The following is an 18,853-nucleotide window of genomic DNA, read 5'->3' as shown; positions in this document are numbered from 1 at the left end:
CACTTTTTAATCATTTTTGAATTCATATTGCTGAACAAAGAGGTAAAAACATCCTGACTAGAAATATTTCCGATAATACAGTAGTTAAATTCAAGGAAATGATTCCCACTAACTTAGATCCAGTGCTTCATCTTAATTTAGCAGAAGCTACTCCCTCCCAGCTTGATCATCTTGTACAGTGTTGCAGACTCACTGTGTACTACTCTAGACTCCATCGCCCCCCTAAAAATGAGAACAATAAAGAGAAAGAGGCAAGCTCCATGGTTCAACTCCCAAACCCGTTCACTGAAACAAACAGCACATAGGCTTGAAAGAGTGTGGCGTTCCACCAAACTGGAAAAATCCCACTTAGCCTGGCAGGATAGTGTCAAAAGATATAAAAAGGCCCTCTGTAATGCAAGAGGCGCCTATTACTCATCATTAATAGAAGATAATAAGAACAACCCCAGGTTTCTTTTCATCACTGTAGCCAGGCTGACAGAGAGTCACAGCTCTATAGATCCATGCATCCCTATAACCCTCAGCAGCAATGATTTTATGAACTTCTGTACTTGTTAGATCTCAGTGCTGCTTTTGATACAATTGACCATCACATCCTTTTACAGAGACGGGAGCTCTTTATTGGCATTAAAAGAACTGCACTAAACTGGTTTAAGTCCTATCTATCTGATAGGCTTCAGTTTATACATGTTAACAACTACTCCTCCATGTACACAAAAGTTAGACATGGAGTTCCACAAGGGTCAGTGCTTGGACCAATCCTCTTCACTCTGTATATGCTTCCCTTGGGCAATATTATCAGGAAACACTCCATAAATTTCCATTGTTATGCAGATGATACACAGCTTTATCTGTCAGTGAAGTCTAATGAAACCAATCATCTAGCCAAACTCCAGGCTTGTCTTAGGGGCATTAAAAGATGACAAGCAATTTTTATTACTGAACTCAAATAAAACTGAAGTCATTATAATTGGTCCTGAACACATCAGAAATAAATTTTGTAATGATGTAGTTCCATTAGACGGCATTGCCCTGGCTCCCAGCTCCACTGTAAAGAATCTGGGAGTCATCTTTGACCAGGATATGTCCTTTAACTCACATATAAAACAAACTTCTAGGACTGCCTTCTTTCACCTGTGTAATATCACCAAAATTAGACATTTTCTGTCTCAAAAGGATGCAGAAAAACTGGTCCATGCATTTGTTATTTCCAGGCTGGACTACTGTAATTCATTATTATCAGGCTGCCCCAACACGTCTCTAAAGACTCTGCAGCTGATTCAAAATGCTGCAGCATGATTGCTGACAGGAACTAGGAAAAGAGACCATTTTTCTCCTGTGTTAGCCTCTCTACATTGGCTCCCAGTCAAATGCAGAGTAGAATTCAAAATCCTCCTCCTCACATACAAAGCCCTTAATGGTCAGGCACCATCTTATCTTAAAGATCTCATAGTCCTCTACAATCCCACTAGGACTCTGCGCTCCCAAAATGCTGGTTTACTGGTGGTGGAGTAGAATGGGAGGCAGAGCCTTCAGTTATCAGGCTCCTCTACTGTGGAACCTTCTCCCAGTTTCGGTCCAGGAGGCAGAAACACCCTCTGTACCTTTAAGAGTAGGCTTAAAACTTTCCTCTTTGATAAAGCTTATAGTTAGGGTTGGCTCAGGCTTGAACCATCCCTTAGTTATGCTGCTATAGGCCTAGACTGCCGGGAGATCTCCAGTGATGCACTGAGCTTCTCTCTCTCTCTCTCTCTCTCTCTCTCTCTCTCTCTCTCTCTCACTCTCTTTCTGCAGGTATTTCTGCCTCTGGAGCTGTAGAGTCTGATCTGTGATGACAAGTCTCCTGCTGCTCCTACAACTCCACTCAACACCTGCTGCTAGAATTAGAAATTACTTATACTGCTATTAGTTGTATTGCTATGTTAGCAGTTAATACTTTAATTATCACTACTATCATTACTACTGCTGTATTACTGGTATCACCTTACATTTTATATGGAACCCATGCTATGCTATGTTCTTCTCTCACTATTCTCTACCCTACCCCCCCTCTTTCTCAACCCAACCGGTCAAGGCAGATGGCCGCCCACCCTGAGTCCGGTTCTGCTCGAGGTTTCTGCCTCTAAAAAGGAAGTTTTTTCTCTCCACAGTCTCCTAGTGCTTGCTCATGGTGGCTCTGTTGGGTCTCTCTCTGTAAATAAATAAATAAATTTTAAAGAGTATGGTCTAGACCTGCTCTGTATGAAAAGTGCATTGAGATGACTTTTGTTGTGATTCGGCGCTATATAAATACAATTGAATTGAATTGAATTGACCTCTGACCTCCTCTCTATGCAGCTCAGACTCAGTAAAGTCTCTGAATCCTCTGGTTTCTTGATGTTCAGCCAGCAGATTTTCAGGTTCAGGATTTTTGTCGACTCTGCAGATGATGTGAAGCCCTGAGTGTTTCTGCTGTGACTCTGGCTCAGATCTGCTGCCACTCTCACCCTGAAACAGAGGATTCCTGCTGAAACTCTGATTGGACCGTTTCACAGGTGAGATCACAGTGATGCAGGTGACTGAAGTCATGACCTGAGTCAGTGTGTTGTTGTTTGGATAATGACATGTACTGCTGCTGTGTTTGTGTTTTTGTAGCTGTTGTGTTATTTTCATGATCTGTCATCTGTGTCGCAGCACTTTGTTTATTTCCTGTTTTATTTTGAAATTCATTTGCTTGTTGTGTCTGTTGTGACTTTACTTCCTGTCCCGGTCTTTTCCCCCCGTCTCCTCTCCTCTCAGCACTACACACACCTGGTCCCTCCTCACCTGCACCTCAGTCTATAAACACCTGGACTGTTTCTACAGGAAACTGTTCACCTCTACCACGTCTACCTGTTCCTGATTCCACTGTGTTCATCTCTCTGTAGATTGTGTAGCAACAGGAATTTGTTTATAGTCCAGTATAGTCCAGTCCATCTGCTGATGGCTGCAATCATCAGCAGATGCTGCAGGGTTAGGGTTAGGGTTAGTTTTTGTTTATTTAAAGATGCATCAGAAAAGTAAAACTCCTTCAGATTCAAACAGAATTCAAAAAGGAAGTATGCATCTGTGATATTTGTGTTGTCTGCAGATCAGATCAAGAGCTCTTGGTGTGTCTGAATATTTTGGCTTCGGGACAGAGAAAAGAAACACCACTGACCTCCATGGCCTCTGGTCACATTCACCAATCTCACATTCAGCAGCAGCTTCAGCCAAAACTCAGAGAGGCTGGACTCCAGTGACCTGTGGCTGTTTACATGGAGAACAGGTGTTTATCCCAGTAACCACTGATTCACTGAACAGCCTGGAAACACTGAACGGCTGATTCTCTCTCTACCTCTTAGATCCAACATGGCCTCCTCCGAGGAGAATCTGGACGACTACAATATTTACAGTAAGCTGTCTGATGAGGAGCTGCTGCAGATCGCTGTAGAGAGGAGCCTGGCTGACACACACCTTCCTCCATCATCATCATCATCCTCAGCTGCTCCAACCCAAACAAACCCAAAGCTCAGACAGAGACACACACCTCCACCTGCACTCCGACCTCCACCTGCACCCCGACCTCCAGACATCTCAAACTCTGCAAACCCCCCAACAGCCCTGTCGCAGTTTCTCTACAGAGGTTTCAAGAGGTGAGTTGGTCCAGGTGAAACGGCCTGTAAACATAAAAAACAGCTGGTAAATGTGAGAACATCCAGCTGCTGAGTGTTGGCCGTTCTCTGACCTTTTAATTCTATTTAGTTCAATTCAGTTTTATTTATACAGTACTGAATCACAACAGAAGTAGTCTGAGGTTCAGAGCAGGACTGTATTTTTAGATTATATTTACAGAGAGAGAGCCAACAGTCCCACCATAAGAAGCACTAAGTGACAGTGGAGAGGAAAACTTCCTTTAAGAGGCAGAAACCTTGAGCAGAACCAGATTCCTAACAATAGCAGCAATAATACTAGAAGCAGTGCTAATAATGTCTAACAGCAGGTGTTGAGCAGGATCATAGGAGCAGCAGGAAGCTTGTCGTCACAGATCAGACTTTACAGACTCTGTCCGTCCTTGAACAGATTTTGAAGGTTTTGGTTGTTTGTTTAGACCAGCTGTTTGTTGTGCTGTTCTTCATGTCTCTCCTCCATCTCAGCTCCTGGTGTTTTTCTATCTTTGTCCTCAGACAGTTCAGTCCTCTGCAGTCTCTGATTATCAGTGGAGATGCTGAGGCATTGATGGATCTGGTCCAACGGAGGTGCAGCAGTCTGATGGACCCAAATGACGAAGGCTGGATCGCTCTTCATGAGGCAGCTTATTATGGACAGCTACAGTGTGTCAGGATCCTCATAAGAGGTGAGTGAGACTGCTGATGATCCACAGGATTATACTTTATTTTCATGTCACAATATAAACCCCATAATGATTTTCATGCCCTGTAATAAAGTAGAACGCTGCCCTGATAATCAGTTGTTACTTTCTAAGATTCATCATCCACAAAACCCAGCTGACATTTGTTTTTTGCATCAGTTCACACACATCTCATCCCTGGGGTTAGGGTTAGCTTTTTTAATTTCAGGGATCCATACTGGGACCTGTTTTGTTTTCTGCTGATATTGTTGTTGTGAGAACATTGATCAGTGTGTTGATGATCAGGTTTAGGAGAATGACTCATAGTAAAAGGTCAAATTAAATTTGATAAATTTGTTTTATAATTATTTCCTGTCGTGTACATTATAATCTGGATTGTTTCTTCCATGTGGTATCACATACTCTGGTGAGAGTTTGACCTTTGACCTCTGTCCTCAGCTCATCCCAAGTCAGTGAACAGGTGTAGTTTGAAGAATCAGACCGCTCTGCTACTGGCCACCGAGCGAGGACACATTTCCTGTGTCGACTTTCTCCTGAGGCACGGAGCCGACCCAAACATCGCCAACAAGGACCGAGAAACGCCACTGTTCACAGGTGACATCACATGACATCACAGAGCCAACTCAAATCCATTTGTCATTAACACATTCACAGGAATATTTATCCTTTGAACATCCTCAGATAAATTAAACTAATGAAAAGTTGTGTTGAAATTCATTGTCATTTCATTGATGTGTTTGTAACATGTTTGTTTTTATTTGGTATTTTCTATATTTTACTATTTTATCATTGGCATTTGTCCTTCCTGCTAATTCTTTGACTTTGCATCATATTAACAATGTTGGTGATATCATATATTGTACATGCTGCTGTAAAACAGTTTACTGCTCATTCTTTGAAGAAACAATGGTTGATTTGATGGAAAATGTAATTAAACTTCTCCTGGTTTAAAAAAAAGCTTCACATTCTTATTGTTGTTGTGTTTTAGCCTGTGAGCATCCAGATGAAGCCATCGTGGAGCTGCTGCTGAGGTCTGGAGCTCAGGTGAATTACTCCTGCAGTCAGGGAGGTACTGCTCTTCATGAAGCCTGCAGATATGGACGACCAAAGCTCTGCAGGTTGTTAGTTGAGGCTGGAGCCAATCTGCAAACCAAGAACATCTACGGTATTCAACCGTTCTTCATTGCTGCACAGCACGGACACGTCGACATCATCCACCTGCTCGCACAGAAAGGTTCACCACAGAGACCTGTTCACGAGTTGTTTGATTGTCTGCCAGGAGCCGATGTTAAAGTGTTTTCATGTTGTCCAGGTGCAGATATAAACGGACAGGCAGGGGATGGAGCTTCGTCGCTATATGAAGCCTGTAAGAACGGTCACACTTCAGCTGTGGAGGTGCTCCTTTCTCTGAAAGCTGACGCTAACCGATCGACAAAGTCCGGCCTGCTGCCTCTTCATGTGGCTGTTCAGAACAACCACACACGGTCTGACCCAGTTAGAGATTTTACTGTAAGAGTGTGAAACTGCTTCTGACTCTTAAAGAGCTTAGAAGGAAGTCTGGGATCATAAACATTAATCTCTTTAATTAAAGACAATAGAAAGAGTTGATAGTTGATAGGGAGATGTATTTGTACACCCTGAACTCTACATTTTGAATTTCCAGAATCGTGTCAATGCTGATCCCTGTCACCAGCAGAGTCAGGATCCGGCACAGCGGCATCAGTCCTCTGCACATCGCTGCAGAGAAGAACAGGGACAACATCTTGGAACTGTTGATCGAGTCTGGCTTCGACATCAATGCTGAGCTGTCGGAGGAGCGCTCCAGGATGTACGAGGACCGGCGGAGCACGGCGCTGTACTTCTCCGTCTACAACGGGAACCTGGAGGCCGCTAAGATGCTGCTGGAGGCCGGAGCCGACCCCAACCTGGACCTCTTCAACCCACTGCTCATCGCCGTCCGGCTTGGCTGGGTGGACATGGCGATGCTTCTGCTGAAGTTCGGCGCCAATGCCAACGCTCAGATCTCTACACAGCCGTCTTCATTCCCGTCCACCATCCTACTCAACATGGAGTGTCTGCCCATGCTCAAGCTGCTGCTGGACAACGGCTGCGACGCCCGGCCCTGCTTCGACTGTCCATACGGCCAGAAACCACATCCCGCTGTCACGTCCTCACGACATGCTGTTGAAGAAATGCAGGTCAGCAGAAATGTACAGCCGCAGCGCTACATTCAGGTGAGTCAGGAATAGAAATGATCCATCAGTACATGTGCATGTGACTTCCATCTCATCTGTCTCTCTGCCCTCTCAGACTGTCCTCTCCTCTGGATGTCCTCCATCTTGTTTCAGTTCTGTGAGGCTGTCTCCAGCATGTCTCTCTGCCGTGTCACTGGTCTGATCATCTCCATGCTGCTGGACTATGTCTGTCACGTCCATCTCTGCTCTCGGCTGCTTGAGGTCCTGGACAGTTGCAGCGAATGGGTGCCAATCAAACTGAAAGCTCGTAAGGAACAGAGACATTGACGTACATGAGTCATAGCAACAGTAATTATGGTTTTCAGAATTTGTGTTTCGTCTCCTGTCTGAGTTAGGATCCATACTTTCTAAAAGGTTTCTCAATTTCTCTCTAAAGAATTTTCCTGAGGTCCTAAAAAAACTCTCTGAGCACTGGAAAAAGTACCTGAACACTTCTGAAACAGTTTCTGAGTCTCTAGAAAGGAACAGTTGGGAACGGTTTCTTGTCCCTGTAGGAGTTTTTGGGAACATCCCTGCTCTATCTGACAGTCCAGCCGATGGATTTTAGAATTCCTGTAAAAGATGTTAGTAGATTTAATTGTGTCTGTTATTTTCATGAGAAACACTTGTTCAGGTAATTCAGTCCGGGTTGCAAAACCTGGACCACAGATCAGAAGGACCACATATCAGGGATCAGGTCTGTTCAGACTCACTCATGAAACCTCTAACCCGTCCTTCTGTGTCTGTTTGTGATTCAGTTCCTCCTCATCCTCTGATGCAGCTCTGCAGGCTGAAAATCAGACATGTGGTTGGAGTCCGACGACTCAAACTGCTCCACACCCTGCCACTTCCTGCCCGACTCATCCGCTTCCTGCACTATGACGTCCACTGCTCACTCACCTAAAGTCACTTGATGTCACCTGATGTCAACTGAAATCTGCACAGTTGTTGCTGTGTTGCTGTGGTTTTTATTTTATTTTTCCCCTCAATCTGTCCGCCTGTTGTAAACCTCTGCTTACTCAGCCAAAGATATGTTGTTGTACACATTTCACGCCAGACAGAAGTTGACATCAGTCTTCTGACAGACATGAAATTAAATCTGAGTCATGTATAAAAGGTCAGTGTGTTAAGGTGTGTGAGGGAAAACCTGCTACAGCAGCACTTTCAGAGTTCACAGTTGTTAGTTTCTTTTTTATTCAGAACCATAGACTGAAAGTAAAAACAGGAGCCACCACATCACCAGGAGAAAATAAATGAAATGTAAAGGATAAAAATCTGACCTATAAGGATGCTACTTCTTCTACAATAACAAACTGAACTAAACAGTTTTTACAGTTTTCTATCTGGAAATTAAACCATTGTTTGACATGGTGATGTTCTTCAGCACTGCAAAAATTTGAACACATTTAAACACCTGTAGTCAGGTGTAGTTAGCAGCCTGACTACAGTCAACCACTTCATCCTGCTACCTGTCCTGTCCAATATGGACGTTTTGGCCAAAACACTCAATGTATCACAGCAAGCACAAACATCTTTATCCCAGCCCGGGGTTCCCCAAGGATCAGTACTGGGGCTCTTCTCTTTGCAGTGCACCATGTTTTTGTTCAAGTGCTTTACAGTGAACGTCTTCCCTCAGACGCCTCAGGATGATGCAGCAGAACTCCCCATTGACAGTCTCACCTTGGGGGATGAATTCATGGTGCACAACCCCACGAATGTTGAAGAAAATGCTGAGCTCTTGGTTGAGCTCCTGACCTGATGCTCCTCTTTCAGCCTTGCGAAGCTGCTGTTTGGTCTCTAGTTGTCTTGGGCCTGTTGACAGAGATCTTCACAGTCATCAACACGGTGCTCTTCTGCTTTGGAGTCAAGATCCTAGCCCACATCCACAATGTGAACCTGCAGGTGGTCACAGAAATGTGTAACACAGGTCCAGATGATGATCACGTGACGTGATGCAGCATACCGATTCATGAAAGTTACTGTTCGCACCTGCATCATATTTCACCTAGTATTTCCTGTTTGACCAGAACCTTTACTGATCCAAGGAGCTCAGTCTGAGACTGGGGATTAAATCAAAACACAGATGGGATTAAATCATATTACAGAATAATATGGAACAGAGCTGGGATTTCTTTTCTTCCAAATCTAACACTAAGTATGGAGAACTGTGGGATGAACCCTGAACAGATGACAGATTAACTCAGGACAGATAACTGATTAACCTGCACCTCAACAGATCTGGGATTAATTCTCCACATTTCACAGATTAATGTAATCTCACACAGGAGTAGAGATTAGCCCTGGAATTTTCTTTGATAAACTTTGGATTGATCACATATATTTCTAGATTGATCTGGGATTATTATCTCAGTTTATGTCCAACACAGATTATTCATTGTTTTATATAAAACGTGTTGATGTGTTTTAAATGAATAGGGTCTGATGTGTTGACTCTTCATATAACTCTACCTGTAACATTAGATTGAATGCAGAGGTCAGCAGCTCAACAGGCTCAGACTGCAGGTCCTTAAAATAAACCTGAAGTAGCACCCACACCCTCCCCAAACAACCACCCACCCCCACACAGTGTCATGTGCAGACTCCATTACAGAATGAAAACAGACACAAACAGATGGACGCGTTTTAACTTGGGGGAAACGCTGTATTAACAAAGAATAACTTGAAAACAAGGTGAGTACCTTTGTTGTTCATACTCTGGTTTCACTGCTGATTGTTTGGTGCTTTACTGTCACTTCAATTGTTTGTATAAAATTTTACTGACAGTTCAGGAGTTGATATAAAGTTTTAGTGTGTTTGCTGTTGTTTTTCTGTCTGAGGTCTCATAATCTGACCTTGGCTTAAAAGTCAAAACCCAGTTTATTAAAGACACAGACGGACGACATGAAACCAAACAAACAGTTTGAAACTCTGTTAGCGCCCCCTGCAGGCTGCATCATTGAACTGTTAATCTGATCTGTCTGAGTAATGTAAACTCAACATTGATTTTTTCAGTTAACTCAAACCCAAGTCACTGTATTTTGTTTGTATTTTCAGTTAATACTGTCCTAAAAAGCCTAGTGGTGGTTTCTGTGCTGCTACTCAAATTCTCACAATGGTTACAGTGAGGAAATATACAGATACATAAGCTAAAACTAATACTAACACAATGAGCTAAAACTACATAGACAGTATTCTGATAACCAGCAAGCAAACAACATTCTTCGCTCTTGGTCCAACTTTATGTGGAGTTTGTTGTTTTTCTCTCTGTTCATGAATCTTGTATCAACACAAACCTCGAGCCTGTCTTCAGTTCAGTAGGCAGTGAGGAAAATCTGTCTAAAACCAGCTCTTTAATCCCGTTTTAACTCTTGTTTTTCTTCAGTTAGTTTCTGACGGTGAAACTCTGTCATCCTCCATCATGGCGGCAGCCAGCATCTCTCAGTCTGGCTCAGCAGCTCCCAGTCTGAGCTTTGAGGATTATTCTATCTACAGTAACCTGAGTGATGACGAACTGCTGCAGCTCGCTGTTGAACGCAGTCTGACTGACACGCACTGTGCCAACACCAACCCAACCAGCAACACAACCAGCAACGCAACCGGCAATACAGCTGCTGCCGCTGCCACACCTCTTCACTGCCAACCTACAGCCAGAAACACCAACCAACCCAATCTCAGCTTCCATAATCCAGCTCCTGCCCAGACCACTGCACACTACAGTTCTCCAAACCCTCCGACTGAAAAGCCTCCTGATCCGTACGTGAGCTCAGTTCTTGAATATTTTACTGTTCAGGCAGATTAAACCTGTGGTCTGACTCACAAACCTACAGCAACAACCAACAATCGAACAATAAGAAAGCTTTCTTCCTGTTAAAGGGAATTTTTCTTCTCCACTATCACCAACTGCTGCTCATGGTCAAACTGTTGTGTTTCTCTCAGTAATGTATCAGGTTTCAACCTCATCCACAAACAAAACTGGCCTGAAAATTTAACTGGGGGTTAAATAATTAATCCTAAATGATAAATACTGCAGAATAAACACTGTTGGAGGAAGTATTAAAGCTCTGATTGGCTGTTGTCTTGCTGTTGTGGCAGGAAGACGTTTGATGGGACAATCAGTCGCTTCATGACAGGTTCTGGAAAGAGGATGGTGGCTTATCGCAGACCTGATGGCAGTCTGGTCCACATCGCTCCAGAGCCTGAAGAGTGAGTTCAATTCTGTACATAAACTATCTCTGTACGTGAAACCACCTGTATCACCTGTTGATTCACCTGTACCATCTCAGTAAGTGACACCATCAGACATGAAGGGTTGTGAAAGCAAGGATCTATGATGACCAGTACATTTTTCAGACAGGTGAGGTCTGGTGGAACAGTTGAGGTCTGGTTGGACAGGTGAGATAGGTGAGTCAGGTGATACAGGTGGGGTCAGGTGAGGTCAGGTGAGGTTGGGTAGGGTCAGGTGGGAGAGATCTCTGATGGGTATTTTCCCTACAGGGAGGAGGAGCCTCTGTTCAAAGCGATCCGTGTTGGAGATGCGAGCAGAGTGAAAGCGTTAGTGATGCATCCGGGAACCAACCTGATGCTGCCGAGTAAACCGGGCTGGCTCGCCATTCATGAGGCGGCATGGTATGGCCAGGACACCTGTCTGAGAGTCTTGCTGTCAGGTAAACCTCTCTCCACATAACAAAGACATCCCATCAGAGTCCAGGAGAGAGAAGACATTTGTCTGTGTTTTTGTGCTCAGCTCAGCCTGGGATGATCAACAAGCGAACAGACCGCGGTGAGACGGCGCTGCTGGTTGCTGTCAGCAAAGACCAGCAACAATGTGCTCAGGTGCTGCTGGGAAACGGAGCTGACCCTGATATCCCAAACTACGAAAAAGAGACTCCGCTTTATAAAGGTAACATCAGCATTGACATGTCAGTGTCCCAAAAAACAGATTCATCTGAACACATCTTAGCTACAGAGGCACAGTTCACAGTTCAGTTTACTGAACCAGGAAAAGTTACAGTTTTTAAATTATGGACGTTAACAGGAGGCATGAGTGACAATCTCTTCTGAGGCCTGTTACCTCAAAATAACGAATCAGTCCTCTAATATTCTGATACAACATTATGTTGTTCAGTTTTACCTTATAGTTTTTAGAGGACTTTGCCTTCATCTCATACTTTCTTGGTTGTGGTATACAACAGAGATCAGATAATCCTTTATTAGTCCCACGTCTGGGAAATTTACAGGACAGAGTATCTGACACTGAACTTTCTGTCAGTTCAAGTCCCAATGCCAAGAACTCAGGGTTCAGTTCAGTCTCACCACCTAAACTCAGGATATCAGCCTGTTTGAGTTCTAACCCTGACACTTCAAGTCAGGATAATTGTTGATACATAATACATTAAACTGATGTAGAGCAGTGGTTTCCAGTTCACCTGAATTATGTTTGTATCATATGATTTTAACACCTTAACACAATCAGAGAACAGGATTCCTTGTGGTCTGTGTATATTTCTAAAGGTCTGAAACAGTAAAAATTGGCCCCAGAAGAAAATAATTTCTTCTGTTGTGATCTACATTTAGGGAAGGGGAGCTGGAGCTGAGGAAGACAGTGACCATGTTTCTGAGGTTTTTGTTGGCCTGTCCCTTTAATAAACTGTGTTTCTGAGGTTTTGTTGGCCTGAACAGTTTTTTCTTCCTCTGCAGCATGTGAGAGGAACAGTGCTGCAATGGTGGCGATGTTGCTGAACCATGGAGCGGTGGTGAACACTCCTTGTATTCTGGGTTGGACCGCACTGCAGGAGGCTGTGGTTCGAAACAATGTGGAGATCTGTGAGATGCTTGTGAAGGCCGGAGCCAAACACAACCTCACCAACATGTACGGCATCTCAGCGTTGTTCAGTGCAGCTCAGACCGGGCAGGTTGCTGCCCTGCGTTTCCTCCTTAAACATGGTAAAGTGACTGGGCGATTAATCTACTACTACTGCTACTGCTATCTGCTACTGTTAACTGCTACTGCTACTACTCTCCCAGCTAAAGCTATCTGCTACTGCTAACTGCTATCTGCTACTGCTACTGTTAACTGCTATCTGCTGGGGCGGCTGTGGCTTAGGAGGTAGAGCAGGAGGTAGAGCAGTCGTCCACCAATCAGATTGGTGGTTCGATTCCCGGCTCCTCCAGTCTGCATGCCGAAGTATCCTTGGGCAAGATACTGAACCCCAAATTGCCTCCGATGTGTGTGTTTCACATCGGTGTGTGAATGTGTGTGAATGTGTTTAGAAAAGCACATTAAATATATAGAATATGTGCTGTATGAATGTGTGTGAATGGGGTGAATGTGACCTGTAGTGTAAAGCGCTTTGAGTGGTCGAAAAGACTAGAAAAGCGCTATATAAGTACAGTCCATTTACTGCTATCTGCTACTGCTAACATGCCTGCCTCATGTTCCTCCAAAGGTTCCTGTCCACAGTTGGGAACCACCATAGTAACATAACATGCTGATTGTTTTCAGTGGTTTGAGGCACTGTAATGGACTGATGATCTGTCCAGGGTGCAGGGATAGGCTCCAGTCATCCTGAAATTCTTATCAATAAGTGTAGAAAATGGATAGATGGTTTAGGGCAGCCAGTGGAAGCAGCAGTGCAGTGGATGGATCTCCTCTCCCAGTTTAAATGAATACAGAATAATGTGGATGGAAGGATGGATGGATGATGACTGGAATGGATAGATGGATGAATGGATGGATGGATGTTTAATGTCCTCACAGACTGAACTGATTTAAGTACTTCCTCCACCCGAACCCTCCTCTGTTCTCTGCAGGTGCAGATGTCAACAGTCAGGCTGCTGATGGAGCCACTGCTCTGTATGAAGCCGCTAAAAATGGACATGAGGAAATTGTGGAGCTCCTCCTCTCACAAAATGCAGATGCCAACAAACCAGGAAAAACCGGATTATTACCACTTCACATTGCTGCCCAGAGAGGAAGTGACACGTAGGCACACTGACCACTTAGTTTAATCAAAGCTTTAAATGACTGCTGAATTCCTCATCAAAGATCATGTTAGGAGACCTGAAGTTCACCAGGAGCATGTTTGCTGTTCTTCTTGTAGTTCAAATCCACCTAACTTACTAAAAGGCGCCACCTGGTGGCAGAAATCAGACCACACATTAACAAACTTCAGGACTGCATAAAATATTCAGGTTTTTAAAATGTTCACCAATATTATATTAAATGGTATTGTAGTAAATTTGGAATATAAACATTTTAAGGAGAGTGTAAGAATACAGGAGCTAATAAACTTTTTACATAATTAGATTTGATTATATTTATTTAACGAACCTTTAACTGAAACTTTAAGACACGTATAAAATATTATTATTTTATTCTGTGTGGTGTTAATAACATTGAACAGAAACATTCTTATAAATGTTTATTAGCCTCTCACGAGCCAACAAAACACCTGTTCATTGTCAGGAAGTTACTGCTGGTTTCGTGACAGGTAACGTCAGTTCCAGGTCAGAGATCAGGGGTCAGGCTAATTCCTGTCATGTCTCCTGTTTCTAGTATTGTCTCCATGTTGATCCCAGCCACCAGTAAGGCCAGAGTCCGGCGGACCGGCATCAGCCCACTCCACCTGGCAGCGGAGCGTAACCGTGACAATGTGCTGGAGGCTTTGATTGAGGCGGGCTTCGACGTCAACGCTCAGCTGTCTGAAGACAGGTCGAAGCTGTATGAGGACCGCCGCAGCACGGCGCTCTACTTCTCCGTCATCAATAACAACATTGACGCCACGCGCATGCTCCTGGCGGCTGGCGCCAACCCGAACCTGGATGTGTTTAAGCCGCTGATGGTGGCGGCAAGGCAGGGCTGCATCCAGACTATCACCTTGCTGGTGGAGCATGGAGCTGACATTAATGCCGGCATCCCCACCCACCCCACCACCTTCCCTGCTGTCTACATGTTCTCCATGAAGTACCTGCCCATGTTCAAGTACCTGCTAGACCACGGAGGCCACGCCCTCTCCTGCTTCGACTGTGTCTATGGCAACCGACCTCATCCACCGATCAAAACCACCCGATCACAGAGGAACGACGATAGTAGAGTCCTGACAGAGTCCCAGCTGAGGAGAGGCGTTCAGGTGACCTGGGTTTAAACCTTTTTGTCAGCTGTTACCATAATATGTTTCATTGATTGCGTGACTGGTTGACAGTTCTGTGATTGATTGATTGACAATTCTGTGACTGATTGATTGACAATTCTGTGATTAATTGTCTGACAGTTCTGTGATTGATTTATTTACAGTTCTGTTATTGGAGTGATTGATAATTCTGTATGATATGATTCTGTGATTGATTGTCTGACAGTTCTGTGATTGATTGATTGACAGTTCTGTGAGATGATCTCAGCCCCCAGTATCTGTCGGTGGGCGGGGCCAATCATTGATGTTCTATTGGACTACGTTGGTCATGTGACTCTCTGCTCCAGACTGGTAGAACACCTTGACAGTTACTCTGACTGGAGTGTCATCAAGGAGAAGGCAGGTGAGTCAATAACGAATGATTCAGCCTTGATTCTGATTATTTCCATCAGATGGTTTAATGGTCAGATTTGATGAATAATCTTCTGATGAATCTGAGCAGTGACTGAATCTCTTCTTAAACAATACTCATGAATGTTGTTCATTAACCTTTATGCAACCTTGGGGACAATTTTGTTATTTTCAGTTTTGATTTTCATACATTTTTGCTGTGTTAAGTTATAATGTCTGTGATAGAGAGTGTAAACCAGGTCATTACACGGGTGTCTTCATGACAAAAATGTCCCTGTTGAAATCCATTAAAACTGTAATTGTTTATCCCACTGCCATTACAACAATAAATCACTCATGGTTCTTGATTAGACTCATTCTTGGAGCCCTGGCCTCAAAATTGTAACATTTGCTATTTTCCATCAGATTGCACCATTTTCTCATGTTTAGTTTACAGGGCAGATACACGATGTTCTCCAGATTTCTCTTCCTCCTGTATTATGGAGCCAGTGAAGGCCGATGGAATAAATGTCTGCAACTAAAATGTTGTGGATGTCAGAGTTTGTATATGTGTGTTCATGTGTACAGTTAGAGAGGTAGAGATTGTATTGTCCTACAGATCACCACTTCTACCCCCCGTCTCTCTCACACACACACTTTCATGCACACACAGGTTGTATGTGTGTGTGTGTGTGTGTGTGTGTGTGTGTGTGTGTGTGTGCGTGTGCGTGCATCTTAGGGTGTACTACAAGTGTATATGATTTCATGCCAATATGAGTTAACACCAACATTTTGGTGATGATCCAAGAAAAAAAAATCCTGCATCATTATGTGTGTGGATGATAGTTTATTAAGAAAAACAAACTGTAATTTAAAGTATTAAAGCCTGAAAATTATTGAATATGTGGTCATTATGATCAGGACTGATGGTCGTTAAAAATGACCTCAGTCAAAGTAAAAAATTATATTAATATGTACTATACTCGTACTCATAGAGTTTTTAATCCTGACATTTTTGTCCTCAATGACCTCACAGTAACAGTGACCGTATCAGGTGTATAGTATCCATGCTGTTCATGAGTGCATAGGTCCATGAATATGACTGGATAATCCGGACCACAGAGAATGAATGAGCCAATGACTGTGAATTGTAGCAACAGCTGATTCCAATAAACCAAATCAAACATGATGAGTGCACCTGAACTAATGGTTCACTTCATCTGATTAAGGTCTGCTGATGTCACCAGTTTGTCCGGTACTTTTCCAGTGCAGTTACTGGTCTGTGTTGTGTTTCAGCTCCCCCGCGGCCCCTCATGCAGCTCTGCAGGCTGCAGATTCTGCAGCTTGTTGGACGTCGACGTATAAAGAGGTTACCTCTGCCTGGAGGTCTGATCCGCTTCCTGCAGCACCAGGAGAAACTGCTTGATGACATGTAACCAGTTTACCCAGTTCTTCCAGTCGATGAAGTTTACTGGACGACATGATGACGAGAGACTATTTAAAATTTGTTTGTCCTCCATACAGATGAAGTTAGACTGGTTTGTCTAATCAGTGAGTGAATCCACAAATCTCACATCATGTCCCAGGAGTTTCCAGGATTTTTCAGGAGCTCCCAGGTGCTTTTAGGTGTTAAAATGAAGAAACTGTAACTCTGTAAAAAGAAGTTTGCTCATTTTTTAAACTCAACTAACTAAAAGGTTTGACTAAAAACTAAAAGCTGCTTGTTGAAGTCACTGTTAGATATTTCCATCTCTTTTTCCAGGAGTTTCCAGGGAGATTCAGTTCCTCCAACCTACACCTTAAATAACACCTGAAATGTTCCCTTGTTTTTTTCTTGAATTTGTTTCCTTTAAAACTTTTGTCATCAAATAAATCTAACAAGATGAATTTTATGTTGGTGATGATGAAGATGATGATGATGATGATGATGATGAAGAAGATGTGACTGTAGGTGAAGCAGCGTTTCAGCTCGGTCTTTAACACCCACAGGATCCATCTGATCCCTGAGACCTCAGAAACAGAATCACTGTGATCAATCTGTTTAATGATCAGCTGGATCAATACCCACACAGTGATGTCAGAGCTGAGTGTGTTTATGAGACATTAAATGAGTCGAGTCTCCATGGCAACTGAAATCCGATGTTTTAGTGTGTCATTAAACAGACCTGAGGTGTTTTTTAATTAAAGCAGTCTAACAGGTTTACAGTCTGAGTGGAGACGCTGATCACCGCTCATGAACCTGAGGATTTTAATCACTGAACATTATCGATGACTTCATTCCCCTTAAACTGCTGTTGTATAGGACATTAAACACATCAACACTGTGAGAGAAAATCTGCTCAAAGGAAGGTTTCATGTCATCGATAAACTGACTTTATAATCGTCCTGAGATTTTATTTCATTTACAAGAATCTGAAACTGTTTGTTTAAATACAAATATATTAAATCTGATGATGATGCTAATACACTTTTATTCGTTTTAGTATTGAAGTGACAACTTATAATTTGAATAGCAGAGTTAAATATGTTTTATAATGTATGTTTATTGTTTGAGATTTATGGTTGAAGAACAAAGTTTTTTATGTTGTTTTATCAGTCAGAATTTATAAAGTAGCAGATTCACAAATACAAACAACACAATGAAATCAGCAAAGCAATAGAATCAGTAGCAGGACAGTGAACACATCACACAGAACAAAGGTGTTGAGTTCAAGTAGCCATGTAAAGCAACAACATTAATAAACTGTCTTTACAAACATGAACACAAAAGAGTTTATCTGTGGAAGAGAGAGAGAAATCTTTGCGTTTCGAGTCTGTGTTGTGGTTACAAGTCTGTGTTGTGGTAACATGGTAACATTAAAGAGAACGTTCCTGGAGGATTTTAAAATCACTTCTATAGAGACGAGAAATTTTATCTGTTCATCAGGATGATGGAGGGATGACAGGGTGATGGAGGGATGTTGTCCTTTAAAGTAATAATCAGATTATGATGGAGCAACGTGTTTTATGTGGTAAGAATACGGAGCTGCACTTGACTCCCCCACCCTCACCCACCCCCCTCCTGGGTTTTTACTGGGACTTCACTTCTGGATCAGGCAGAGATGTAACAGTATCTGCTCGTGGACCAGAACCTTGCTGACTTATCTGGACTCTGGACTGATCCTGAATTGTGGTGCTGACTAATCTGGACTGATCTGGACTATTCTGGGCTGATCTGGGATCAGGTCTGCTGAGTGTCTTCAGGATGATGTTGAGTTTTTTCCTTGCAGTGATTTTCACTTTCCTCCAGGTGAGATCTTTATTATTGGTAATTAGTGATTCTTTGTAGATCAGTAATAAGTCATGGAGAAGAAGAACATCTGTGTTTTTATCTTTGACACTTTGATCCTGTGACAAACAGCTGCCGAACATCTGGACACAATCTGATGATTAACACCCACAGCTGCAGACTAGTTATGGTTTAAAGATTTATTATTTGGATTTAGGATTATTATTGTGTCACTGGAGGAGGTTGTCCTCATTAATACCTTGTTACTGATGTATGAAGCTGATACTTTGGATAAATGATAAATATTGTTTCTGTATGAATCTTAAAAACCTTCTGATCTGATACTTCATGTTTAGAAATGTAGATTAAACCCTGAGTTTTGTCTGCAGCTTCTTCCCTCACCAGCAGACTGTTTAATCCTTGTGACAGACTGAACACCTGCTTCCTGTTTCCTCTCTGTCTA

At 43.0% G+C, this 18,853-nt stretch overlaps 2 protein-coding genes across 5 annotated transcripts; both read left to right on the top strand.

Moving 5' to 3' along the window:
- Positions 1-2,348: 2,348 nt before the first annotated feature.
- Positions 2,349-7,719, top strand: LOC108890054 (ankyrin repeat and SOCS box protein 2). Of its 4 annotated transcripts, none has more exons than XM_051071538.1 (9): positions 2,349-2,534; positions 3,363-3,653; positions 4,185-4,354; positions 4,808-4,963; positions 5,358-5,603; positions 5,682-5,853; positions 6,033-6,603; positions 6,718-6,871; positions 7,362-7,719. In XM_051071538.1, the coding sequence occupies exons 2-9, from the start codon at positions 3,370-3,372 to the stop codon at positions 7,505-7,507; spliced, it is 1,899 nt and encodes a 632-aa protein (XP_050927495.1). In that variant the 5' UTR covers positions 2,349-2,534; positions 3,363-3,369; the 3' UTR covers positions 7,508-7,719. The 4 variants fall into 4 exon arrangements, 3 of the variants coding, with proteins under 3 accessions (XP_050927495.1, XP_050927496.1, XP_050927494.1); XR_007813526.1 differs by lacking the exon at positions 2,349-2,534 and adding an exon at positions 3,150-3,286 and having other exon boundaries at positions 6,033-6,567; positions 6,680-6,871; positions 7,362-7,510; XM_051071539.1 differs by lacking the exon at positions 2,349-2,534 and adding an exon at positions 3,152-3,286 and having other exon boundaries at positions 6,066-6,603.
- Positions 7,720-8,822: 1,103 nt separating this feature from the next.
- asb2a.1 (ankyrin repeat and SOCS box containing 2a, tandem duplicate 1) lies at positions 8,823-17,585 on the top strand. Its single transcript, XM_018686815.2, has 10 exons — positions 8,823-9,294; positions 9,986-10,356; positions 10,696-10,806; positions 11,098-11,267; positions 11,348-11,503; positions 12,301-12,546; positions 13,414-13,585; positions 14,159-14,732; positions 14,982-15,135; positions 16,419-17,585. Exons 2-10 carry the CDS (start codon positions 10,022-10,024, stop codon positions 16,556-16,558), a joined length of 2,058 nt encoding a protein of 685 aa, XP_018542331.1. The 5' UTR covers positions 8,823-9,294; positions 9,986-10,021; the 3' UTR covers positions 16,559-17,585.
- Positions 17,586-18,853: the final 1,268 nt, after the last annotated feature.

Source organism: Lates calcarifer, linkage group LG7_1, assembly GCF_001640805.2.
Source record: "Lates calcarifer isolate ASB-BC8 linkage group LG7_1, TLL_Latcal_v3, whole genome shotgun sequence".
Classification (NCBI taxonomy): Eukaryota; Metazoa; Chordata; class Actinopteri; family Centropomidae; genus Lates; species Lates calcarifer.
Note: the sequence above shows the minus strand (reverse complement) of the source record. Positions and strands in the feature narration are given on the sequence as shown.

What these genes read in the sequence shown, in the direction of transcription:
- LOC108890054 (XM_051071537.1), top strand. An exon ending in AGAAACGCCACTGTTCACAG is followed by an intron (nt 4,964 to 5,357) that starts GTGACATCACAT and finishes GTTGTGTTTTAG; the next exon opens with CCTGTGAGCATCCAGATGAA. An exon ending in AGCCGCAGCGCTACATTCAG is followed by an intron (nt 6,604 to 6,717) that starts GTGAGTCAGGAA and finishes ATCTTGTTTCAG; the next exon opens with TTCTGTGAGGCTGTCTCCAG.
- asb2a.1 (XM_018686815.2), top strand. Translation starts at nt 10,022, where the DNA reads ATGGCGGCAGCCAGCATCTCTCAGTCTGGCTCAGCAGCTCCCAGTCTG. An exon ending in AGAGACTCCGCTTTATAAAG is followed by an intron (nt 11,504 to 12,300) that starts GTAACATCAGCA and finishes CTTCCTCTGCAG; the next exon opens with CATGTGAGAGGAACAGTGCT. An exon ending in GCGTTTCCTCCTTAAACATG is followed by an intron (nt 12,547 to 13,413) that starts GTAAAGTGACTG and finishes TGTTCTCTGCAG; the next exon opens with GTGCAGATGTCAACAGTCAG.